The sequence below is a fragment of the Lotus japonicus genome, chromosome 1 (genome assembly GCF_012489685.1).
Source record: "Lotus japonicus ecotype B-129 chromosome 1, LjGifu_v1.2".
NCBI lineage: Eukaryota > Viridiplantae > Streptophyta > Magnoliopsida > Fabales > Fabaceae > Lotus > Lotus japonicus.
Genome location: NC_080041.1, coordinates 127,845,992 through 127,873,484, shown reverse-complemented (window position 1 = coordinate 127,873,484; position 27,493 = coordinate 127,845,992). Strand labels below are relative to the sequence as shown.

General features: G+C 35.9%; 4 protein-coding genes across 4 annotated transcripts; 3 read left to right on the top strand and 1 right to left on the bottom strand.

Moving 5' to 3' along the window:
• The first annotated feature begins 2,439 nt into the window (after window positions 1–2,439).
• Window positions 2,440–10,253, top strand: LOC130730544 (autophagy-related protein 9-like). Its single transcript, XM_057582583.1, has 11 exons — window positions 2,440–2,719; window positions 4,407–4,470; window positions 4,772–5,419; window positions 5,526–5,846; window positions 6,283–6,505; window positions 7,437–7,616; window positions 7,711–7,917; window positions 8,049–8,126; window positions 8,212–8,282; window positions 8,378–8,488; window positions 9,294–10,253. The coding sequence occupies exons 3-11, from the start codon at window positions 4,845–4,847 to the stop codon at window positions 10,129–10,131; spliced, it is 2,604 nt and encodes an 867-aa protein (XP_057438566.1). The 5' UTR covers window positions 2,440–2,719; window positions 4,407–4,470; window positions 4,772–4,844; the 3' UTR covers window positions 10,132–10,253.
• Window positions 10,254–12,528: 2,275 nt separating this feature from the next.
• On the bottom strand, window positions 12,529–13,837 carry LOC130730543 (RING-H2 finger protein ATL16-like). Its single transcript, XM_057582582.1, has one exon. The coding sequence runs from the start codon at window positions 13,675–13,677 to the stop codon at window positions 12,709–12,711; it is 969 nt and encodes a 322-aa protein (XP_057438565.1). The 5' UTR covers window positions 13,678–13,837; the 3' UTR covers window positions 12,529–12,708.
• A 4,357-nt stretch (window positions 13,838–18,194) lies between these two features.
• LOC130732651 (ethylene-responsive transcription factor ERF096-like) lies at window positions 18,195–18,860 on the top strand. The gene has a single exon (XM_057584660.1). The coding sequence runs from the start codon at window positions 18,215–18,217 to the stop codon at window positions 18,614–18,616; it is 402 nt and encodes a 133-aa protein (XP_057440643.1). The 5' UTR covers window positions 18,195–18,214; the 3' UTR covers window positions 18,617–18,860.
• A 6,662-nt stretch (window positions 18,861–25,522) lies between these two features.
• Window positions 25,523–26,324, top strand: LOC130732650 (ethylene-response factor C3-like). Its single transcript, XM_057584658.1, has one exon. The coding sequence runs from the start codon at window positions 25,563–25,565 to the stop codon at window positions 26,232–26,234; it is 672 nt and encodes a 223-aa protein (XP_057440641.1). The 5' UTR covers window positions 25,523–25,562; the 3' UTR covers window positions 26,235–26,324.
• Window positions 26,325–27,493: the final 1,169 nt, after the last annotated feature.

Below are 27,493 nucleotides of genomic sequence, written 5' to 3'. Positions count from 1 at the left end.
TTCTTCTTGATCTTCACTCTTCATCAAACTGATAAACCCAAAAACTAAAAATGAAAAAACTAGATTCAAATTCAAATTTCAATGAACAAGTGCTACAACAAATCTCAAAGCCAGAAAGACCCCCTCAATCTTTTATCTTAGACTGAAACATGTTACGTATTAGCAAATACATAAGACCTGTCAGAATCTTAGCACAGTTTGGATGTCTTAATCATTCAAATGGCATTTTCAGATCACAAGGCAACACAACAACAAAGTCTATGCAATGGATATGATATTCAACTAGTTCAAGTATCAACACCAACCATTAGGCCACCTATTTTGAGGGTCTAATCTCGGAAACCATGTTCTCTTCTTTGAATTGGAACCCAAAGTAACAGTAGTTATCTTTTCTTTCCGCCGAAACAGGAACCTAAATAGAAATCCTCTGCCTCTGTTAATGTGTTTCTTGCAGGCTATGTGTTCAGAGGAGTAGTCATAATCAGGTGGAAAGATCTCATCGCGGGTCCGGTCAGAGTTGAGTCTTGTATACTTGTTTTCAAGTGATTCCTGGGGTATGTTCCTTGCTAACAAAGGAGATACACCTCCCCAGTTGTTTGTGCCTAAAGATGGGTGTTGGGGTGTTCTGAATTCCAACACTACTCTCTGCCTACTACTCATGCTAATTTCTTGCATCCTTCAACATTTGTTTCACCCCTTAGTATGTATGTTCTTACGACTGATTGAGTCGTGAATTAGACTCACTGTCTTTCAAGAGTTTTATCTGGATGAGGTTGTTGTATGTTGTGTACGAAAATGGCTTTAGTTTTTATAGAGAAGAATTTTGTTAACAACAAGGTTAAGATGTCAATTCCAATAACATGAGTAATGTGAAACAGATATGGTTGGCCACAAAACAGAAAGAGAGTTATTGGCGACAAAAATTGAAGGTGACTTGTTTGAATTTAATAGTTGAATCGATAGTGTAAACATTCATATGTATAAAGTCAAGAAACAGGATCAGATGCAACCTATGTGGAACAAAACAAACTTCTTGCCTAGTTTAGTTTATGCTCCTTGTTTGTTCACAAATTGAGCCTCCGACATAATTCTTTTTTTATTATATAACGTATAATAATACAAGTTTAATTTGGCCAAAGAATTTTATTTAAGTGGAAATTTGCAGATTGTTCAAGACATGCTGAATGGAGAACAAGAGAAGGATGGAAATTTTTCTGGTTAATCTACTAGGAAAGGATGAACAGTTGAACACTAGAAGCTTGGTTAGAAAGCCAAAATGGGGGGAAATTAGGAAAAATAAAATGTTGAAAATAATTAACCTCATGTCAAATTCTTCACCAAGTGAACTCGGGGAGACATAACTGAGAGTTAGAAAATCCAAATAAATTCACATCTAGGTGTGTGTGTGATCCACATCTAGTAGAAATAATAAACAGTTGCTTTTGGAAAGATGAATCCACATTTAATGGTACTAGAATTGAAACCAAACATGCACTGAGCTAAGAACAAAGAATTCAATTCAAAAATTAATCTATGCACATTACAAAATTTACATGTCCCCCTTTTATACATGAAAATCCTAGTCTAATGTGTAACTACCTGGACCATGTGGCTACAGGTGCCGATCGTGGGGTCGTGCGTTTTGACCTAATCAACATAAAATCTAAGGTATACAACAGATCTTGCACGCCTCACGGGATAACTCGTCTCCTTTGACCTAGATTACCTAAGTTTGGCCCAAACCTAAGCATGTTGCCCACTTCAGGAAAAAAAGCCACCTCTTCCAACCCAATATCTGCTAGGCCCAAGACAAAAAACTTTGACTCAAGTTCCTCATATCCATTGACCAAAAAAAAAAGTTCCTCATATCCAAATCACTCATTCTAGTCTACAACCCCAAACAACATGAAGTCTTCAAATATTAAGGTGAAGTGTGCCTTAGAACTAGCGTCATCTTGCTCTCCTCAAACATCACTTTGCTACTGATCTCACTTATATCTGACCCCATAAGCCCACAAGACATCAAGTCTTAAGTATTACGATTGAAGTATCAAGTATGTCTCATAAACATCAACTATGTTTGACTATTGTTTGTTTTTATTATAAAGGAGTTGTTTGTTTTGTTGAACACTTCATTAATAAATGTTATTTTTCATTGATGCAAGACTAAAGTAATTTAAACGATATCCAAACACAACCAAGTGGGTTGGTGTAGTGGTTCAGCACTTCATCCTTTAAGCAAGTGGTTGAGAATTCGAATCCCAACTCTTGCGAATAGAAAAAACTCCTTGGCCAGCCCCCTACCGCTTAGTGCGCTGACCGTGGGGCGAAGAATTAGTCTCATGGCTGTCGGCCGTGGGGATACCTTGGTTAAGACAAAAAAAAAAAAAAAACGATATCCAAACACGTCCTTGAAATAAAGCAGCAATCTTGCAGGGAAGGAGAAACGAAAGCTTGAGAAACAGAAGAGACGCATCAAAAACCTAAACGCAATCTCTTAAAAATTCAATTAAATTCATCAATAATATAATCATTATTCTCACTGTAACTTCATCTTCCTCCACGCAACTCTCTCCACAAAACAAAATCCCTCTCTTCTTCTTCTTCTGCAAACTCGTTTCGTCTCAAATTCTTCAATCAATTCAACCCTCTTTTCATTTTCCCCAAATTCCATTACTTCACTCGATTCCTCCGTTACTGCTTACTTCAAACTTCAAAGGTACTACCTTTATCTTTTTTTCTTGCTATTTTTTGCTCCATTTAATATATATTTACCTTCCATTTTTGTGGGGTTATCCCTTTGCTCAATACTATTGTATTTCACTATCTGGGTATGGCTGGTTTTTGTTTCATCGAAACGGGTTTGCGAGGTTGCAATATCATCATGTGTTGATTCATGTGTGTTTTTGGTTTTGTTGAATTAGTTTTTATTGCAAAGATTGGTTTTTTACACTTATCTACGTTTGCTTATAAGTGTCTATAAATGATGATCATTTTTGTTTGCAGCAGCACAATGTCTCATAATGTAGTTATGCTTTAATGCCTCACAGAATTATTTAGTTAAATATTGATGTAGTTTAGTTATTGCTTTTCCTTCTGGATTTTTGCTCTATGAGCAATCCACAAAAGAAAAAAGATCATTGCCTTTTCCCTTTTTAGATGAGAAATTTTGTTAATGCTACTACATATACATATACATATACATATACATATATATATATATATATATATAATACTTTTGTGCTCATGGTCTCTGCAATGGGGTTGGCATTGGTGTGCATGGCAATATGGCATTGTGAGTGCTATATTAGGCAAGGCATTTTGATTGGGGTGAAGTGTGTATACAATTTGCTAGTTAGATGGGGTTGGCATAGGTATGCATGGTTTAGTGAGTGCTATATTAGGCATTTTGATTGGGGTGAAGTGTGTGTACAATTTGCTAGTTAGCTAGAAGATTGTGTAGTGTCAACATATCCCGTAACACTAGAATTGAAGTTATGAATATGTTTGAATGTGTTGTAAGAAGGAGGGGAAATAAAACTGAAACTTCTTTTTTTGGGTTGACTATACTGATATAAGTGTGAAGTAGATAAGATTCTGGATACAGAGTACAATGATGTCATGAGTATAGCCTAGTAGCTTGAAATGAAAATTCTGCTCAAATTGTTGACATTGATGAAGGTTGCTGCTTAAGAGTTTGGCTGGCGCCTTAAGGAGGATAAATATTTGTCTTGTAGTTGAATTTGACAAGAAAATGTTGAGGAAGAAAGTATTCAGAAGAGAAAGATTGTTGAGAGTATGGCATGCCCTCAAATTGTTCTATATTGCACTAACCTAAGTTATGGTTATTGACCCTATTCGGTTGTTCAAAACTGACACCAAGGATTTTGTGCAACTGATTTTGATTCTTATTGAACATTAAGAACTGTGTGGTGGTACCAGTGGAGGAAAAAGGGGAATTTCACAGTAAAACAAGCAAGTCAAAGGAGGAAGGCCATGTCAGCAAAGAGAAGGGACTAGGGAGCAAAGTTAGTTACACAGGTGTGGATGAGCTGAGAAGTTTGTGTAGGAATGTCCTAACAGCTTGATGCGTAATTTTTTATGGAAGATAAGAAAGGAGCTGGGTGGTATTTTGGTTTCTCTGAAGTTTCCTTCTCCTCATATTACATATTTTGTTTTCAAACTGATCTCTGTACCTAAGGATTATTAGAAGATCTGTCAACAACCCTCTCTTAATACTGAATAAGTACAGAGATTATACTCATTCCTTGTTTGTCACTACTGCTTGCTGATTGTAACCTTACTGTCACTGTTAAATACTGCCTATAATTTTCTTTTACGAAATTCTATTTTTTATATGCTTTTGGAAAATGTTGTGATGCTGACATTTTAGGATGACACTTTAGGTGCAGCTCCCCCTTCAATTCTTTTTGGATTGTTGGTGTTGATACTGAGATAGATCATGATCAGGTATGATGTTCTTCATTGGTGGAAATCTTGCTCTAGAGACTATTGATTAGATATTTCATGCTGCCATCTCAAAGAAAATGATGTGAAAATACGGTGGCCAGTGTCAAGCAGTATAATGAGAAACCATGTTGTTGAGTTGCCCATATTTTCCGGTGCTTCATATTTGTTCTTCTCTTTTATTTTTCCATTGTTTAAGTGGGTTGGAAAATATGGTGGCCAGTGGCAACAACTTGGTTTCTCATTATACTGCTTTTGTATTCACCTTTGGAAATTCTAATATATGATTCTTCCATGATTGTAGAAACTTGTCATAACCATTTTGGGCTTTGGGGCATGGACTGGCTGTTGATGCCTACTGTTAGTGTCTGTGAACAATGTTTAGCAGACCAAGGGGTGTCAATGCTTTTAGTATATTCAAATGGAAAGAGCAAGGTGCATCATCACTGACAACAGATTTACTTAATGATATTCCACCAGAGATTGAGTTGTCTAATTATGGAAAGATCCCAAGTCCAGGAAGTGAGAGCCCTTCAGGGCTTCTTAATGGTGAAAGCCTAAATGTAGAACCGATTACCGATTTGGATCTCTTCTTTGAAAGACTTTATAGTTACTACTGCGAGAAAGGTCTATGGTGCATCCTTACAAAGTGGATTGTTGAACTTCTAAGTCTGGGCTTCACCATTTGTTTTTCAGGATTTTTTTTGCTGTATGTTGATTGGAATGGGCTCCGGAATGCAAAGTGTGGGATGGATGCAGTTGAGTCTGGAATTAAGCCTTGTGATCTTGCTAAAGAAGCTCTTAATGAACACCCTTTAACCCCACTAACACTTACGAAAGCTATTATTGTTGGATACTTGGGAATATTTTCTATCTATTGGATATTTTGCTTCTTGAGGTTCTTTGCACAGCTAAAGTATACTCTGGAGATTCGACAGTTTTACTACAACACGTAAGTATGAATGATAAACAATGAAACACATTGAAGCATATGGTTAATTTTCCATGGCTTACAACTTCACATGTTTTTGTCATAACTTACTATGATTTTGTTACAGTCTTCATGTTACTGACAATGAACTTCAAACCATGCCCTGGGCTACAATTCTTGACAAAGTTATTCTGGTACAAAGTACTCGTCCACTATGTGTGGTAAAGGATCTTTCTGCCCACGACATCATCATGAGATTGATGCGGAAAGAGAACTACTTAATTGGATTGCTCAACAAGGGTGTGCTTGCTTTCCCAATTTCTCCTTGGGTCCCAGGTGCTGGTCCTCGAGTGAAATCTAGTTCAAATGGAACACAATACCATTTGATACTTACTAAGACCCTTGAATGGACTTTGAATTGGTGCATCCTGCAGAGCATGTTTGATCGGTATGTAAGTTATTTCCCAAATACTCTTTATTGTACTATATCAAAATCAAAGCGTGTTCATTTGATCCTGTAAGTTGTTGATAATGTGTATGAATGTTTATCTTCTAAGGTGTGATCATTGAACTTTATCTTTAAACCATTTTGAGAATGATTTGTTGGTTTGAAGGATGCTTGGTCCACTTAGATGCACAACAGTGCCTCATAGAAAGGTTGCAATTTATATCTGGTTTTTAATAGATATATTTCGTGTTTTTCTGGATATGATGACTTCATAGTAGAATAGGAGCTGGTTGTTGTATTTTGCTTTTGTCTTTCACATGAATGTGTTTAGATAGACTTATGTGGTGATTCAGTTAAGTAATACATGTAAAAAAATTCATTATACTTTTACTCTTTTAAATACTGATATTCTCATTTATGCATGAATTTGCTGCAGAAACTTTCATGTCAGGAGAGATTTTGTGTCAAATCCAAAGACATTACAGAAAAGGCTTGTGGTAGTTGGGTTTGTAATGCTATTACTTTCTCCATTTCTTGTCATATTCATGCTGGTATATCTGTTTCTGAGGCATGCTGAGCAATTTTATAATCACCCAAGCACCGCATCATCTCGAAGATGGTCAAATTTGTCAAGGTGGATCTTTAGGGAATTCAACGAGGTACCAATATCATTATTGTTTCTTTGGGTCTCCTTTTTATTTTTGTTTAATTTGCAGCTTTCATGGCGTCAATGAGGCTAGGACCATAAATATTTGATGCCATGTCAAAGACCAAGTGTGTGTTTAGTTCATCTTATCTTGACGAAGTAATTGGAACAAGCATATGCCTATTTTCCTAAAATCTTAAATTGTTTGATGGAGGTCCATGAAGGGTTCTATATCTAAGGCATGTATGCCCTATTAATCTGCAAAAAAAAAAAAGATCATGTAAGAAAGATTTGAAACTATAAACAACTCTTGATGAAGGTCCTTATTGAACAATGAGGGGAAACTACAAGAACGAAGTTCTTGGTAAAAATATTTCCATTAGAAACAACCAATGGCTTGAGTGGTTAATGATGTTTGAATTGCAGTTAATGAATGACCATTGACCACTTATTGACTTAATTAACCACATGAATGATTAACCGTTCCTACTTGCTGAAATGGAACTACTTTCCCAAGAATTCGTTTTTGTAACCTTGCTTGAAAGATGATACTAGTCTAGTCTCTGATCATTAGCTTGCTTTTCCGTGCATATTTTTTGAGCCAGGTCTTTTATTGTCTGTAAACATTGTTGACTGACTTGAATTTCAAGTTTCTTTCACAAAATTATTTTACTTATTTAACATAGCTTATTGGCAGAGAACCTAGATATTACTAAATATAAGTGTGTGTGCGCGCGCGTCTGTGCGCATGCATCGGAGAGTGAACTTTATGTTATATATGTGGGCTCCCTTTTACTTTTGTGATAAAGGTATTAATTTCTTGAAAGTAATGGTATGAGCTATCAATAGTTTGGAAGTGATAGCACCTGGGGTTATCATTGTTAACATGATCTTGTATTCTTTTACTTTCATTTCATGCTAAAGCTTATCAATGTGTCTTTTAGGTGGAGCATCTCTTCAGGCATCGGATTAATAACAGTGTACTGCATGCTTCTGATTATGTCAAGCAATTTCCTTCTCCTATCATATCTATCATTGCAAAATTCATCTCTTTTGTATCGGGTGGCTTTGCTGCAATTCTGATCATCATTGCTTTTCTTGAAGAGTCTCTGCTAGAGGGCCATGTACTGTACTTCTGTTAATTTTGACAAAGTTATACAGTATGTCATATTGTCACGACAGTCATTCATTTTTATTTTTTAATGAAACCCATTGCAGATATTTGGTCGGAACTTGTTTTGGTATGCTGCTGTTTTTGGAACTATAACTGCCATTAGCCGGGCTGCAATTGCAAACGAGCTTCTAGTTTTGGACCCTGAGGGAGCAATATCTATGGTGGTTCAGCATACACATTATATGCCAAAGAGATGGCGTGGCAAAGAAAGTACTGAAAAAGTCCGTATCGAGTTTGAAACCTTATTCCAGGTACTTTACCTGAGGCATATGATTTATGCATTCACATTATGTTAGATCAACCCTTATGTGTTCTTTATTTACTCGATAGCATAAGATTAAATAGTTCATCTCATGCTCTTGTATTTTTTTGTCTGGTGCAGTATACTGGAATGATGTTACTTGAGGAGATGGCCTCGATTTTCCTCACACCATATTTACTTCTGTTTATTGTCCCAAAGGTCAGTTCTGCACTTTGAGATAACTTTATTATTAAGATGCCATCCAGTATGAGGTATTCACTATGCAAATTTCTTCATTTTGCAGCGAGTTGATGATATCTTGCAGTTCATTGCTGATTTCACTGTAAATGTTGAAGGTGTTGGGCATGTTTGCAGGTTAGCAGGGAATGGTTTGAATTTTATTCTTTTGAATTTGAATATGCAATTATGCATCCCTCACCTTTGGCCTTTTATTTGTCATGTTGTCACAGTTATAGCTCCTTTGATTTTCAAGAGCATGGAAACAGTAATTATGGTTCCCCATACAATGCACCTCGTAGCAGGCGTAGTTCCCAGGGGAAGATGGAGAAATCATTCTTGAGGTATGGTCTTGGCAGTTCTATTTCATTGCATATTTATTAAGGTTTTTCAACTAATCTCTCAGGTCTTACTGCTTCTCTGTTGATTGTTGTCTTTTAACTCGCCTTCATGCTTTTATAGTTGTTGCAATAGAGTTTATGTTGCTCTTTTTTTTTTGTTTGGGGGGGAGGAAGGAAAAGTAAAGATTTCACTAAAAAGCGATAATTAATTATCTAACTTCCTTAGCTACAGGAAGGTCAAAATTCCATCAGTTATCCATATATATGTTTTCCCTTTAAATATTATTTCCAGTACTGTTGTGATGATTATTAACCAGTGTCTGTGCGCGTGTTTTGAAACAAAAATTGATTTACTTAGTCTTTCTCTTGCATTCGGCTATTGAAATCATAGAGTTAGTCAGTCCAACCAGCCAACAAAATTAGATCGCATCTCTAAAGTTTCTAATAGTTCCAACTTCGAATCTTTAAATCTATTCTTGTTTGGAAAATTTAATTCTTCATAAGCTTGAAATTAACAGGTCCATTACTTTTAATTTCAAATTGTCTGTGTTGTAATTCTCTTGCTTACGGTGTCAATGCTCTTTGATATAAATGAAGTTCAGGCAAGAAGTAAAAAGACCTCAATTTTAAAAGTTGGAGGAAAAAGAAAGCAAGAAAAAACTGGTCAGTTAGAACAAAAGAAAATTCATGTTTCTACTCTCTTAGGCAACTTTTCTCTCAGACTTTGTTTACTAATAAAATTGTTCGGAACACAGATGTGAACTGTTCCTGTACAATTTTATTAATTAAACTTCTGTTGTCATTACAGCTTTCAGAGTAGTTACCCTTCATGGGAACCAAATGCTCAGGGGAAGCGGTTTTCGCTAAATCTCAGAACATTCAGGGAGCAAAAGTTACGTGTACATGGAAACAGACATCCTGCATCATCCCCTTCTAGAATGTTTAGGGATAGTCCTACTCCTAATATGGGAAGCAATGGTGACAGAAACAGGTTTATATCCCGGGAATCGCCATACAGTACTTCTGTAACTGACAATCATTTAAGTTCATTGTGGTTGATTGAAACCATCCAAAACAATCATCCCTATCTTCTTGATTGGTACTATACATCTCAACCTCATGACACAACCTTGAGAGATGTCGTCCCATCAGAACCGTTTGGAGGAATAGAGCATCATTCCAGAGAGCATTGGATGCCCAACTTGACACAGAATGAACCTGTGTATGAAGAAAACTCACATGAGTATCTCGAGGTTCGGGCTGTATCTCAACTTGGAGCTTCCACTTCAGCTCCCATCTTCAGGGAAAGCCTAATTCAGGATCTGAATCATAATGAACTGTCCCCTTCTGCCAGGAGTCCTTGGTGGGATAGAAGTGGCCCTCAGGGTGGACATGCTCAGACAAGCTTTTTTGAGCCTCCAGATTTCAATCAACAAGCTGCATTTGGTTATCATGATAAGTATTCTGATAGAGGTTCTGAGGATCAAGATCATGAACAGCGCTTTTACTGGAGAGATTATAACAAATTATCTAGAACAGCATGCACAGATGATGACTTAGAGGCAGGAGAATTTAAACTTCATTTTGATGATATTTATAGCAGACCTCCAGATACTCCCACTGTAAATGTTCAAACTTTTGAGTGATAGCTTTGTCCCTGATTGTTTGTTTAGGAAGTTCTTGCTTTCACATGTATAGAATGCATGGATTTCCAAGTCATGATTGTCCCTTTTATTTTAGTTAAATGGAAATTCTATTCTTTGCTGTATATAGATTCATTGAGTGAGGTTAGACTGTTAAATGAGCCTTGGCTTGTGTTCACTTATTGTGTTCATTGTCCTAATTCATGGACCCAATTTCCCTGTCCTGAGTTGCACTCATGGCAAGTAGCTCCATGACAGTTCCTTAAAATCTCACCAAACCAGAACAACCATTAAAAAAACCAACATCAACATTAAGTTTGAGTTGATCATGTACTTGGTGGATGCCAGCCTCCACATGAAGTTAGGATCAATAGTTAATATTCCTCTTTTGGTCATGTTTTCTTTCTGGTTGGTAGAGAGTTAAGTGTTAGCCTCCATTTGAAGTTCTCTACCTTATTTGGCAGACTCAACCTCCATATTGTTAGATGATGAGGATCCATCTGGGTCGAGGGTAGTCGAGGCATTTATGTGATAAGCAGACCTGACAGCATATTGTCATGTATGTACTGGTCCAGAGTAAAATTAGTCTATCAAAGATGAAAGATTATTGTTTCATTCACACTCTTGAGTGGAAAATAGATGGAAGGAAGATAGAGATAAGAAAAAAGAAAAAAAAATAAAGGAGAGAGAATATGAGATGTGATAGATAATATTTTAGTTACATGAGGAACAAGATGTGATAGATAATATAATAGAAAAGGAGAAAAGAGAAAAACCAAAATAAGTAGAATTGAGGTGAATAAAAAGTGAAATGTGAATAAATCAAAGTTCAAAAATGAAATGACTTTAAGAGCCCATATGCATAGGCTCATTTTTAATATTCTCACAATTGATAATCCTAACATGTGACATTGGAAGGATGACACTTAATGTTTGAAATGGAGAAATGGGGCACTGTAGTAATTTTGTTGAATTCCTCTCTCTACTTTTATCAGGTTATTTTTCATAGAATTAATTATTGCACCTGCAAATTACTCAACAAGCTTCCCCACAAAATTGATTTTCCTTTTAGAATCTATTATAACCATATTTTTGTGAGTTTTGTGTTTCTGTTATGAACTTGGAGCTTCTAAGAGGCTTTATCCAGATGTACTTGAAAAATGTTGTACACAAGACAAGACATGATAGTGAGATTAGAAATTGGTTGCATTTAGATTCTGTATAACATTATTACCATGTTGAAATTATGTACATCTGTGTCTTCATATACATTAATTAGGTGATACCGAAATTATGAAGAACCATAACAATGTGATGTATGACATGAGAGAATCTATTCTAATGAGGGAATATAATCCAAACTTTATGTCTATTTTCCTCCCCATAAGTATTAAATAGTTGTGACCCTTTGAATATATGTGCAGTTATCCACTTACATGCAATTTTGCAACCACTTCCCATGTTTTGCACTTGCCAAGTATCCGTGTGATTTGGCGTGAGGCAAAAGGATACTTTCACTTTGAGATGATTTCCTTTCGCATGCTGCTATTTAATCACTTCTCATTCTCTGGGCCCCTCTCTTGCTCTGTCTTCCAATCAATAACCTTGCTTGCATTCTCCACCCCCAATTCCTTCACATCCCCGGGCCCAAATGTACACTCAAAGAAAGGATAAGAGGGATACATAGTGAACATCAATGAAAGCTTCTTGCAACAAATCATTTGCTTTCATTTGTGACCAAAAGCAATGCCTCTTAGTTTTATGACAATAAACCCTGTGCCAAACCCACTCTATCATTAACTATCATTGCAAAAAGTTACTTCAGTTTTGTTTGGATACCCGTTGTGTTCACATGGTGAACTGAGAGAGAGAGAGACCAAATAAAGAACCAAAAAGAACATTTAAGACATTATCTCCTTTCTATATTCAAGTGTATTACGGTGAGTTACCTCTCTATACATGATTTCTCTCGGATTATTGCGCAACCGCCCCTAACTCCGTAGCCACATGCTCTGGACTCTGGTTAAGGGAGTAGTGAGTTTTCACCTATTCAAAGTAAAATATTTAAGTTTACATTACAGCAGTCCTTAACAAGACATGTGTTAAGATAAGTAGAAATATCTATCGCATTCATTGAATAACGTCGCCCACGATGAACCACATTCCCTGCGTTAGACCATGTCGCCCATGTTAGACCACACCTTAGTAAAATTGTCTCAAGCCTCCTAGTCCATCTATCCGCAGTGGGGCTCAAACTTAGCGATCATTATCCAGGTTGCCCATTGTAGTCCATATTGTCACCGGTGTAAACAAGCGTTTCAAGAGAGAAAGTAAACGAGCTTCTTCTTATAAACTATGATGAAAGTTTGTTCAAAGTTCATTCGCGTTGCACCCAACTAATACAAAAAATAACACATTTCCCTCCATTGCCTATGTGTAACTCCTCAAGAGACTACTCTAATTCAAAGACCTCACCAGCATGACTAGAATGCAATGAAAATTTAGAAGGTAGGAGAAGAAGTGAATTATACAAATCTAAGACAAAAAATAAAATAAAAGAACAAATTGAATTATCTTACATTAAACACCATTCTCAAGAGGCAGGACAACATTTTTTGATCCCCATCCATAACGAAAAGGAAAGAATGATCTTCGAAATCTTCCACTACGACCTTCACTAGCACAAGCCTCATCATTTTGATGTCTATTCTCTTGTACCATGGCTTGAACATCTAAGTAAACTTGTCTATCATTTGCAGAGTCCATTGAGAAAGATCTTCGAATAGGTTGAATGCAAAACTGTTCATCTTTTTTTCTAACATCAATACACTCATCTCCCATGATGGAAACATGGTGGCACTTCCTTGGTTTCAACTGCACCATCATCTTCCTTGAGGAATGACTTCTACTACTATGTGCTAGGCTCTCCCTTGAGTCATTTCTTTCTATTACTGTTCCCCCATTTTCTCCTCCACCAAGTTCAATGACCACAAAATCTTCTTCACTTCCCATGTTGGAAAGTAGCTGAGAATCCTGAGGAGAAGAGGTTGGAGCTATGATTTGATCCATTGGAATTGCACAGTGAGTGTTTGCTGAGATGCTTGACCTACAAAGAGGGCAATTGGAATTGCTTTGAAGCCAAATGTCAATGCAATCCAAATGAAAAGCATGGCTGCAATTGGGAAGAATTTTTAGCATGTCCTGTTCTTGGAACTCTGTTAAACAAACAACACAGCCATAGACACTTTGAAGAATTTGATCACCATTTTGTTCTTTTGTGAATTGAAATGTTGGGATTTCTTGGATGAGAGATTCATCAAGTCCTTGGTTCCACATCCTGGTGGGAGAGAAAGCTATGAAGGGGTCTTCATTTTGTTGAGGCAGCAAGTTGGAAATCCATCTCAGTGGGTTAATTTGATGCCAATTCGAGCAACACTTGGTGACAAGAGTTAAGTAGCTGATGACTATGAAAGCAGTGGCCAAGAGCACAACAATGGCAAATATGGGTAAGGCAGAGTCTGAAGCAGAGTGGTTGTGGTTTAGTGCCATTTGATTTGAGAGCTCTAAATGTGATGGGAGAAGTAAAGATGGTTTGGCTTTTAAGAGTTTTGTTTGGTCTTGGCTTGGCAATGTGAAGAAAATATCATATATTGATTGGAGTGAATGGAGTGATGAATATTTTAAGGTAAAGAAGCAGTGATAAAAGTGATGAAATCAATGCATTTGGGTTAGTTCTACTTGTAAGCTTCTAAGGAAGAGGCACATGCGTTGATCACAAAAGGAACACCACCTACACAAGCACGAGGGGTTGGGTTTGACTTTACTTACCATGATCCTTATCCTTTTCTTTAAACAACAAATCTTAGAAGCCAGTTACTGTTAGTACTTTCTTCCCCTGTTCTGAATGTTGCCTCCCTCACTAGTAATTTTTATTAATTTTTTCTTTTATGTGTACAAGAAGGATTGAAGCTCTTACTATTAACACGAGGCATAAAGAGATTGACCTTGGTTAAAAAGATGAAGACCTAAGTCAACAACCCTAATTAGATGTGTGAAGATGTTATATCTTGACTAGCCCCGTGCTTTCAAGGTTGTTCACTGTATTCAACGGTCCACCTATCATAAATTGTTTCGTAGTCAATGCCAACAAAACATCTTGTAATTGGAGACGTGATGTTTGAGTAGTTGATACGTGATCGGTCATATAAAATCATTGTAAATTAGTTCTTACCCGTTTATGAGGACCTTTCTATTTATCATATATATGAATAGTATTAACATCTTACATGCCTACCAAATATCGTCGGTCCCATCATATTACGGTAGTCATATTTTTTTAAAAAAAATTACATTATTCATATTGAATAATGTGTTATGGGCATACGTTTACATGTTTTAGATCCCAGTAACCTCATGAAAAAGACAAATAGAATCATGTTAATTTTTATATCTGATTTTTTTAGACAGAAATTGTACCAAGAAACTTTACTTGTTAAAAACTTAAAATTGTACCGAAGTGATATTTTGATGAGAGACTTTTTTTTTCAAAGATGAGAGACTTTTGTTGTTGCCAATGTTTCCTTTTTTTAGGTAAACCAATGCTTCCTCGTGTTTCATCAATCAAGGGCAATAGGCCAAACCTAAAAGGCCAACGTTACAAAGAAAGGTCCAAATGTAGAGGCCCGATCTACAACAGTATACAAACGACAAAACAAAGTAGTTGTAGACTTGTAGCCCAGAATGAACCGAATCTAAACAGCACTGACTCTAGCAAAGTACACTAATGATTTAGGATAAAGTTGGTTCAAAAAAAAAAGTTTAGGATAAAATTATGATGAGAAAAATAAAGTTTGATATAATTACGTAGGATAAAATTAAATTTAAAAAGTGAATTCGTTTGTGTGTTTAAAAAAGAGAATTGATGGGTGAAAGTAAGTTTAAAAAAATGAATGTTGTTTAAATTTAATTAAGTGAAAATATTTTCATGGATAAAATTACTAAAATAGACATAAGATGATAGATATAAGATTTATATGTTTTTGGTCCTTGCATTTATAGCGAGTGTTGCGGCCAACATCGTAGCTTCTCCCGTTGACCTTGCCGCCATAACCCCACCAACAATTAGAGGCCAATGTATCACTTTTCCCATGTTTGGGCCCCACCGAGCCAAGAACCTTACTATCTAAACATGTTGTCATTGCCTAAGACAAATCATTCACCTGCAGCCTTCTCGAGCTCGACGTCATCCTTGCAATGATCTACGTGTATGCCTCGTTGACATAGAACTAATGCAAATGTGATTTCAAGTATTTCAATGCACCAACAGAGAAGCTATCATTTGCCACATTGATTCAACGTTGATCGAAGAACGATTTTGACTTCAATATGGATCCATATTGAGTTCAACGAAAATCCAAGCGCATACGCATAACCCTCGTCAACTCTGCACAACATTGTGACCCTCGCTGATCCCGTCCTCTCTTCCATCGTAAGTCTCAATCTTTTTCCATCTCCCTCTCAAAAAATTTAATTTCTCAACCTTATACATCACTAAAACTCATATTGAAGCTCCAAAAGGCTCACACCCTAGCAACCAGACCCTTAAGTCGAGGTCACAACTGTGGTTATGCCCAACCTCTCCCTTTCAATACCTCTGACAACTCTGTGTCCACTGCAACACCCATATGGCGCCACACTCCCCCTCTCTTCTCTGTGTATGACACTATTTTTTTCCTGCGTTCCAGACGTTTGGAGCAATAGGTTAGATGGGTTCTATGTTGTATCTAGGCTAGGTCTGTGGTGGTGCTGGTGGCAAAGGATATGCGGTGGTCGAAAATGATTGTGATGAGAAGAAATTAAGTACCCATATGAAATATTGAGGTACTATTAAAATTTTCAAAAACCTTTAAATGTTAGTAAAACACTATACTACTCTCAACTATTCAATGATATACTGTAAATCACTTTATTTACTAACTCATATTAGACGTTATCCACAATTTGAAACATACATCTCATCTTGTGAATGAGTAGAGCAGCTCTGACAGAAATCCCAACTAAAAACTAATTTGTTATAGACCTTTTTATGCCAACATAAAACTCAAGTTGATCTATATATATGTGGAGTGAAGAACATTACAACATGTGGATTTACTTTTAGTTCTTGCAGAAACATTGATTATTTAATTTGAAATGAACACATTCTTAATAGTTTCTCTTCTTAGAATCATTTCTCCCTAAATGTAGAAATCTATGAAGTTTCTTAAAACAGACTTATACGGAAACTTTGGGTAAATTTTTATGTCTATCTAAATGTGCAATATTTTTGTGCCCCCCCCCCCCCCCTCCCAAAAAAAAAGGTGCAATATTTTGACCATTACCATAAAGGGTCTATGATTATTCAACAAAAAATAGGGTCTATGATCATGACATCCATTATCTGCCATGCTCTGAACCAAGTCTAACTCATTTTTATCAAGAATACTAATCCTGTATTTTGAACGTTACTGATCCTAATCTCAAAAGCTTTTCACTTCAAGGTGATATATACAGGTTTTAATTCTTCAAGGATATTGGGGAGTGAACTGATTATGAGTCTAGTGAACATTGGCCATCACATGCAACTTGCAAGTAGAATTTTTATATTTATATAGTCTGTCTTATTCATAATCATACTCCTAATCTAGCTACTCAATTAATTAACAACTGATTAAATTCAAATCAAGTAGAATTTTTCTAATTAGTCTATCTTAGTCAAATCATGCATCTAATCTTATTGATTAGTTAAATTCAAATCCAATAAAAATAATGAACGTGTCCCAACTCAATGTAATTAAGACAATAAGGACAAAGCACCGGTGGAACCACAATATTAGTTTTTGTCGAATATATGATATAGTTTAATATAAATAATTAAATAAACCCAGTTGCATACAAGTTCCAGGTAATCAACAATAATCACTGTTTCCAAAAAAAAAAAACAATAATCACAATTTTTTTTTGTTTCCAATGTATCTCCACCGCCGACAGCCATGAGATTAATCCCTCGAGGCTTTGAGATCACGTTAAGTGGGTAGGTCTCTCCCAACAAATGCTTCTCCATACGCACTGCCCAAGAATCGAACCCTGGACTAGATGGTTAAGGAGTCCAACTATCTACCAGTTATGCTACACCTTATTGGTAATAATAACAATATTAACATCATCAATTGAGCAAAATCCTTACATTGGTTTTAGATGTTTCTGCAAAAAGCCAAAAACACTCCACTGATTATTCATAAAACGTAGAGAATTCAGTATTCACTACAAGGGATAAGGGGGAAAATGAAGATTGAGATCACAGTGCCACTTTTTCATGATTATCTTCTAGTTTGACTCACTATTACACTTTAGGAAAAGGCTTCACTTGACATTGACAGTGAATATTGCAGATCAAAAAAAGCCACCAGGTTCAGTTTCAATCTAGAACCATGAATCCATGATGTAAGACACAATCGACAAAGTAAGCTATTGAAGTTCAATGTTTCACCTTAGAATATTATCAAGCACGTGATGATTAATAATTAATTTCATATTTTCTCGTCAGAACTTTGCTACACAATTGCTCAAGGGACCATAAGGGTCATTAGTTTAAGTAACCAAATTGTCAAATTGTAATTCTCTAAATCCAAATTTCTATTATCAATTGTTAACTACATTCATTCATTAGCACAATTAACCTTGAGATGCTTGATCCTTCTGACCTCACAATCTGTCCTGTTAGGAGTAGGACTTTGATGTCAAAATTTGTGACATTGTTTATGAATATTCCAAGCAAAAATGCTTATAATTGAGATGGCCTAGTGAAGCCTATTACAGTGATCACTATCAGATCCACATACGTTGAACTCAAAATCCCAATCTCCATCATGGAGTTTTCTAAGCACGTTTGCTAAATACTAATTCTAATTTTTCCTCATCCATTGAACCTAATGATAAATTTCAAGTCACTGGCTCATAACTAAGTGCATATATTGTAATGTCACTACATATATAAAGGGCAAAGTCATGTTAATATTCTTGTACAAGTCTAATTACAAACACAATAATGGAAAAGGACTTCAGGGAAGGGGAGAAAAAGAAGCAAATTAAGTACAGAGGAGTAAGAAACCGGCCATGGGGGAAGTTCGCGGCAGAGATTCGAGACTCGAATAGGCACGGTGCTCGAGTGTGGCTTGGGACATTTAACACTGGAGAGGAGGCTGCAAGAGCTTATGATCGTGCAGCTTTTGCAATGAGAGGTACTTCGGCTGTTCTCAACTTTCCAAATGAGTACAACATGGCTAATTCTCCTAATCCTACCAAGTCCTGTTCATCATCATCTTCTTCAATGATTGAAACAGAGCATGTTGGTAAACAAGTTTTCGAATTTGAGTGTTTGGATGACAAGTTGCTAGAGGAACTCCTCAACTTTGATGACAATACATACCAACAGCAAAAAAATTCATAAGTAGGAATTGAACTGAGCCATTTCGTTACAGAATTGCGGATTGATGCAGTCGCAATTGCACTCACTATGAAGACTTCAAACCTCTTTATATTGTGACAGCAATTGCGATTACGGACTGCAATTTAGAAACTTGAGTAGGAATCACTTTCTCTTTTTCGCCCAAAACTATGTATGGTTAACTAGGAATGATATGTGACATGGTACATATTCAACTTTTTTATGTAGTGCACTAGTGCTTGTGTTCAATTTAATTGTACATTTTGATTTTTGATACATTCATGACACTCACTCATTCTTTTATCCTATTTTCACCAATTTTTTCTTCCAACCTCCTTTTTCTATTGTCTCCCTTAATTCTCTCACTTCTATTCCTATCTTTATTTTGGATGTGAATGAAATGAGTGTGGATAGAGTTTTTTCCTTAATCCAATATAAAAAATAAGTTGCTTGTGATCTACTTGAATATTCCACACAAAGCAAGAGAGCTAGATTTGCCACCCCAACCATTAGATTTCACACCCCTAATTTTCGGATTTTCAAGTTCCGAATTATTTCGGAATCTTAGATTCCGAAATTAATTCGTGATTTTTAGTTCAAAATACATCTAACACCACACTTTTGAGTAAAAAACCACACTTTTGAGTAAAAAAGTGCTTCGGAAACCTTATTTCCGAAATATTTCGAAAACTGAGTTTCCGTAAGTGGGGTGACATTTCTAATGGTTGGGGTGCCAAATCTAATGATCAGAAATTAAATATGCGACGACATTCATGTCATGGCTTGCAGTACTCATGCTTCTAAAGTCAATGCAACCTTATGAAATTACAATAATAAAATTATATTGTGCGAATTCATGAACTAGAAAACAACCTACCAAAAAAAAACCACCACAAGTCAACATCATGCAGAAGTGAGTTAGCGGGTTGACTTCTCTCCATTTGAAGTCACGCCGTTATTTTCTTTTCCATCCTGCCTCACTACAAAGATTGCGAATATGTTACCTAGCCTAAATTTAACGTTGCAAATAGGTCTCTGGCTTGATCTCCTTGAAAAGTGTAGTCTAACCTTGTATCATATTTGAATTTAAATGTTTATTGTTAAAAATATAATATACAATCATTTATGTGACTCTTATTCAACAACTTAAAAATAACTTTTGGGATAAATGATTACTTGACATGATATTAGAATCTTTATGATTAAGAAGTCTAGAGTACCATTCATGTGGTCCTTACCCAACAACTTAAGCTTTTGGAACTTGACATCTAATTCATAATAAAACTTACTTGTAGATAGATAACACACTTAAATGCTAATTCATGAGTTAAAATATATTAAATAAATCTTTTCTAGAAGTCTATAACCAGACTAACAATATTATAAGTTATAAAAGTGGAAGAATAATGGATAATTCATGTAACGTATTTACATTCCTAAGACCTCAAAGCTTATTTACAATATGTGAGAAATTTATTATGGTAAAATCATTACATAGGTTAATATGTTTTAATCTATAAATATGTCTATAAACATATATAATGTCAAGATATTCTTACAAAAAATTCCAAGAAGATAATTTCATAACTGAGAATAGTTCAATATGTTTTTAGGACATGTGCGCGTAAACTTTTTCCAAGTTCAGAAAAGGCTTCTATTATGCATTCCCTTGTTTTCGGCTTCTATTATGCATTCCCTTGTTTTTTTTTTTATTCAAATTCAAAGTCGGCTAACCAATTATTATATCTAATGTTTGTTTTGTACCCTTCTTATTCTTTATTCTTAGTATGAAATCTTATATACCACTATGTGTATATGATATATCTACACTAACTAAGGGCATTTTGATATGTTGTATCGTATAAAATTTGATAGTATAAAATTTAATTGTATTAAGACTAATAGGGTAATGTCTTATAAAAATTTAATACTATATAGCGTTTGGTTATATACTGTATAACTTATCATATTATTCAAATTAATATATAGTTTTGTAAAATATTGAATAATAATAAATGGTATAAAAATGAGGATGGTGTTAGTGGGTGGTGATGGTGGCGACGGCTGAGGCGGCAACAAAGGTGGTGGTGACGACCCGACAATGGTAATGGTGGTGTGGTGGTGATGGCAGTGATGGATGGGGGTGGTTGTGACGGTGGTGATAGAGGTGGCAGTGATATGTTGAGTGTGTGGTGGCGGTGGTTGCGGCGGTGTTGGCAGTGGTGGTGGTCATGGCGGTAGATAATGGTAGTGGTGATGATGCTGGTGGAGGACAGTGATAGTGGATGGTGTTTGAGGAGAGAATTGTGGTCGTGAAAATGTTGTAGGGCAGTAGTGGCGGCGGTTTAGGGGTGGCGGTGACAGTGTTGAAAGGTGATGGAGATGATGGTGGTAGTGGTGGTGGTGGTGGTGGCGGAGGGTGGTGGTGGAGGGTGACGATAATGGTGGTGGTAGATGTGATAACAATGACATGAACAACAGTGGTAGAGGGTGGTGTGGAGGCGGCGTTAGTAGCGACGGTGGAGGCGGCGACGGTGGTGGTGGAGGTGGAAGGTGGTGGTGCAATGGTAGGGTAGTGGTGATGATGGTGGTTGTAGTGGAAATAGTGATGGTGGTGGATGGTGGTGGCGGCGACAGTGGCAATATCGAAGGCGGTGGTGGTAGTGGTGGAGGTGACAATGGAGGTGGTCGTGGTGGTGGTGGTGACAGAGGTAGTGGTGGTGGATTAAATATTTTTATGTAGCTTATATATCACACTCCTATCATGCTTTATCCGGGTGGATTAAAAATTTCGTCATTTTAATGTATAAGAGTGGATTGTGGATAAATATATACAATACAATGTTAGCACCGAACATTGGATAAGTCCATAATGTATTGTATAAGCTTATACTATCATGCCTAATATGGCGTGCCAATTGAGCCCTAAATTAATAAACATTAACTAAGTACTTAAATTAGCTTATTTACATTCAAAATTAGCCTTTATCAAAATTTTATTCTGGAACGAGTTATTGCTAGATTTTTTTTTCAAAGATACTTCGATTAAAACTAAAAGGGTTGTCCAACAATTATATCAAGTGAGAATTAAATCCCAGAGAGTGAATTATAACATCTTGATATGATAATTGTTCTCATAGTGCTTTGTCCTCACTCTCTTTTTGAGAAAACTTCTTAGGAAGTCGCTTATCTCATATATATTTCTTAAATCTCAAAGGCAAGCTTACATTTATTCTTGAAGTTTTTATGATTTGGGTTTCCGAAAAGAATTTGTTGTTATTAGTAGTACCTATCAAATCTTATAAGTCATCCTTAATTGTATAGTCTCATACCTATGCAGATCCAAAATACCTCTCATTCTAATGTAGTATCAGTTCAATCATATGTTCTTTCGCCTAGAATTCTAGAGCCGCTCTTTATCAGTGTTTTCTCATTTCACTGACGATCACTCATTGATGACCCCAAGTGTCACAAATATTGCAATGCAATAAGATAAGTATTAAGAACAAATTAAAAAATACCCACTCAAGAAGTTACAAGAAACTAAAACTCTAATAAGTAATACAAAAGTTCACAACCTCTGTGAGTCTTCAATGAAACAAGCTATTAATTTCTAAGATTGTTTTTTTTTTTCAATTTTAATCGACGCTCCATCTATACTGGGGTTGCAATCTCGACAACCATTAAAGGGGACAAGATGCTTATAAAAAATGGGTCAAGATCGCTAAAAATGCACTTTCAAACGGCAAAAGAAGTAAAACGTGTGCGAATGAGAACACAAAGAGGTAGGGATGGTAATTTCCATCCGAAGATGGAGATCCCCGTGGGGAATATCCCGTTTGGGAACCCGATCTTGGAGAATTTTTCCTGGTGGGGATGGGGACGGGGATGAAAATGCATTCAATAAGAATTTGGGGACGGGGATAATGATCACTCTCCCTGCCCTGTGGGGTCCCCGCCCTGTATATATAAGTAAAAAATACAATAACGTACTTCCAAATATTGAATTACCTACAATGAAAACTTCACATTTTTTATGAGTTAAATGCTTGAGAGAATATTTTGAGTTTTATACTTCCCATTTTAAATGAGTTGAATACAATATTTTTTTTATATTGTTTATTTAGTAAACTTCACATATTGTGTGATGAATTTCATTTAATATTATTTTAACTTTGTTATATATTTGTATAAAATTTGATGCGGCAGTAGTATTATCAATTGTATTTTTTAAATTTATTAAATTAACTTATGAATTTTATATATTTAATTTAATTTTTTAATGAAATACTGGGGATCTCTGTGGGGGCCTGTGGGGAGATAGGGAACGGGGATGGGGTGGAAATTCACCGCGGCATGAGAAATGAGGATGGGGACGGGGAGCGGGGATGCTCTCCCCACCCCTGCCCCGCGCGGGTGCTATCCTTACAAAGAGGAGAGAAGATGCTTTGGTTATACTTGTCCATGGATGTGGTGGTGTTAATGGGTAACGATGATGGAGGCGAAGCAGAGAAATCAAAGAAAAACTAAAAAGAGGAAAATTCTACCTACAGAAAGAAACTCTCATACAAGAGAGGATAAAACAATATATGAAAGAGTAGTTTCATTTTTCTACTTAGTGGGAAAAGAAATTAAAAGAAAACCACCCCAACATGGAAATAGGTTGAATCTTCAGTATTAAAAGTAGGGGTGTACAAGACCCGGCCCTACCCACCAACCCGTCCCGGCCCAAGCCTTTAGGGTCGGGTTGAACCCAGCCCGATCATTAAAAGAGACCGGGTTCGGGTTGATCTTTGAGTTACCCGACTTCGGATAGGGTCGGGTTCGGGTTGACACTCGGGTCACCCGGCCCGTCCCACATATATATATATATATTATATAATTTTAATTTGTTATAATGATTAAAATGTGTTACATGGTCCTCAAATTTATCTTACCATGTGGATGAGATTAAAATGTTTAACTTCTACCTTATGAATTAAATAAACGTTGGTCAAACTATGGACAATTTCATGCTCTAACAAAAGAAAATCATGTGTGTGTATTATGCACTTGTGAGACAAGTGAAAAGTGATCAAACAAAATGAGTGACACGTGTATATAGATCAAACAAAATGTAAACCTCTCAAGTGCAATAGATTATGAAAGAATTAGTTCATTTCAAGTTCTTTCTTCTAAAAAATAGTTCCAACTTATAACTCTTTTGGTATGTTATTATCTTTAAATTTTACAATTAGTATCAAATAGTCTTAAACTTATTGTCCCTCGGATCAACCCGGTCCCGTCCTACATAGACCCGTCCAAAATTGGACCCGCATAATGTCGGGTTGCTTCGGGTTTAGGGACGCGTTAGGGTCTATGAATTGGCCCGATCAATATTTAGGGCCGGGTTAGGGTTAACCAAAACCCGTCCCAACTCGTCTCTTGTACACCCTTAATTAAAAGTATAGCGTGGTCATTTTATAAGAACAAAATTAAATTCATTTGTATTAATTATTTTCCTATAAAAATATCCTTAATGAATACTAAGGAAAATAATATTTTCACTATTTCAATGCATGAGTGGTAAATATTGCATATTAATTGAACCCCTCTATCTCTCTTTCCACTCTCCTATTACCAATGACAATTGAATAAATTGGTTAAATGAAAAGGTAAATTTGAAAATTTCAACTAAAGCAACTAGTATGTGTTTTTTGGTTACAAAAGCAACTAGTATGTGTTTGAATAAACAGTAGTCATTTCAAAAAATAATAATAATAATAAACAGTAGTTACTTGGTTCTATAAAAATTAAAAAGGATAAGAAAAAATATGTTAACTTATTTCCAACATGAATAGGATGCGGCTCCCAAATTCATCCAACCTCAAAGGTCTACGGTTGAACTTGAAAGATTATTACTTGGCGTCTTTCCAATTAAATTTTTGGCGTTTTCAAACTAAATTATTTGACTCACGTGCTCAGATTATATACTTTGTACCTCACGTACATTAATGAGAACTATACATTTAGATGTGTTGGGCTAAAGAAATGGCCAAACAAACAAAATAAAAGAGATGGTTTAAAATTATGGGATAAAACTCCACATTGACCTTTAAAAGAATAAACCATAAATGAATCAGACACCACATCTTTCACCCAAAACCTTAACGCATTAGGTGTATGAGACTTACTTACACTTATAAACCACTCAAACTTATCATTATCTTTCAGTGTGAAACTTACTCACACTTAATACATAACATTCTCTCTCCCTCAAGTGGGAGTTCACCTCAAACGAAAGTTGGCCTTGTACTCATACAAAACCTCAGAGCTGTCATTCTAGGCTTGTGCTCCTGAGTCTCATAGGCCCATGACCCATGGTCAAACAACCATCGGCTCTGATACCATTGTTGGGCCAAATAAATGAGATGGTTTAAAATCAGGGGATAAAACTCCACATTGAACTTTAAAAGAACAAACCATAAGTGGACCAGACACTACATCCTTCACGCAAAACCTTAAGACTTTGGGTGTATGAGACTTACTCACACTTATAAACCACTCAAACTTATCATTATCTTCCAATGCGAGACTTACTCACACTTGATACATAACAAGATCATATATATATATATATATATATATATATATATATATATATATATATATATCTTAAATTACACCATCTTGTGTCTGAATAAAAATAATCCAAATACTCCATCCTACTTGTCCACAATTCTTAACTAAACCATATATATCATTAATAAATTCACATCCAATTTGAACGATTTTATTTTAATTTATAGCCATTTGGTCATCTTCCCTCGATTCCTCCGGGCTTCCTATCTCTTCTCGAGAATATATATATAAAGTGCAAAGCCACTCAAACAATTTCAATGAAAAAAGCAAAGCCCTAGAGAAATCAAGTAATCAACAAAGCACAAACAGAATTACTCCTCAACTTAGAATGAATTTTGATCCTTCTATATTCACGTTCCAAAGTCGAGAATCTTCTTCTTACTCATATGATAATACCTGGGAAGAGTTGTTTTTGTTAGACAAGCTTCCCTCCAAATCATCCTCCTCCTCCTCCATTGAAGAAATTAAATTACATGAGATCACCTCCAATGTTTTCTATAGCGGCCACGTCGAAGAAAAATATTCATCACCACCGCTGCCACTAGCACCAAGCCGAGGGAAGAGTCCTTATAGAGGAGTAAGGACAAGGCCATGGGGAAGGTACGCCGCGGAGATAAGGGACACCACAAGAAACGGGGTTCGGGTGTGGATAGGAACATTTGACACGGCTGAGGCGGCCGCTTTGGCTTATGACCAAGCAGCTTTCTTAACGCGGGGCTTTAGGGCTACCCTCAACTTCTCAGAGCAAGTAGTGAGGGAGTCCCTCCAAGAGATAGGGTTTAAGACCTTGAATAATTGTCGCTCACCCTTGTTGGAACTCAAAAGGATGCATGCCTTGAGAAGTACTACAAAATCTAAGAGTAGTAGAAAGGTAAAGAAAGCTTGCAGCAACGGGGTGTTAATAGACATGACTCAAAGTGTGCTGGTATTGGAGGATTTGGGTCCTGAATATCTTGACCAACTTTTGAGCTCCACTTCCCTAGGGCAATTAAGTGATTAACAGAAGGATGACACTATTCAGAAAGAAAAAGAAAAACACAACCATGTCTTTATTCATTTAATTTAACTAAATCATTGCTTGATTTTATTCTTTGATTAGTTGTTTCCTCAAAGAATTCATCCATTTTCATCACTTGAAGTTGTATTGTAACAAGAAAAATCTCTTGTGAATAATGTTGAAAATAATTGGTACCTAAATATGATCTCATTAATTAGATGCATGGCCGGGTCAGAGACTCAAAGGCCAGCACTCTTGTTCATACTTCATAGTATTGATTTATGTTTGTTCTTTTGAAAGCAGGAAGCTTTATTGAATAAGAAACAGCCTTAAAAACATCTTTTCCGGCTCAATTACAAATTATCAAGTAAAGTTCCAGAGTGGTTCCACTCTATTGTATCCTCGCTTTCTAAATAATCAGCAATCCTATTAGATTCCTTTGAATATGTGGGTTACATTCATACAGATACAATTCACGTCATGCATAGACGCATAGCGAAATAATTAATCTTATTTATTAGCTCATCAATAAGTTTTTATGGCTGATGCTCTTTACTATTCATCCACATTATAACGCCAAAGTAGAATCACTTTCAATTATTACCTTCTATAAGTTGAACTCTTTGCAAAAAAATAAGAGCATTCAAAATCATTTTAGCCTCTACTTTAAAGCTCATCTATTTCCTGGTGATTTTGAGAAGAAACCCAAATTTTTCCTTCTCGCATATGTTGTGCTCATGCGGAAATCAGAAAATTCTGCCTAATTTATCAGAAGTGTACGACCAGTGTCTTTCCAGGCAGATTTAGATCAGCTTGTCAATCTAACAATATGTAGGTCCCAAGCTATCATCATATCAACAAATATTTTCAACCATATATCAAGAAATAATATGGGTACGTATTTCAACCATGTACAAATGAAGTAGTAGCAAAAGAACACACAAGGCCGTGTATAAACAATTTGAGGCCTTAGGCGAAAATGTTAAAGTTATTTTATTTTGACAAGAATTTTGATGAGATTTAATGGATCATATAAATTATTAATTTTTATATTAATCTTTTAGGTTTTCAGAGCTGAGAAATCATTTATTAGAGTTTTATAATAAAATATTTCTAATATTTCGCTTCAATAAATAAGATAGTTAATATTCAACCTATCTTATTACAATGATGTTGATTTAACCAATTTTAATTTTGAAAAACTTCTTCAAGCAGTAGAAATCGTTACAAGGATTGTCAGTAAAACTCGATAGACAATATAT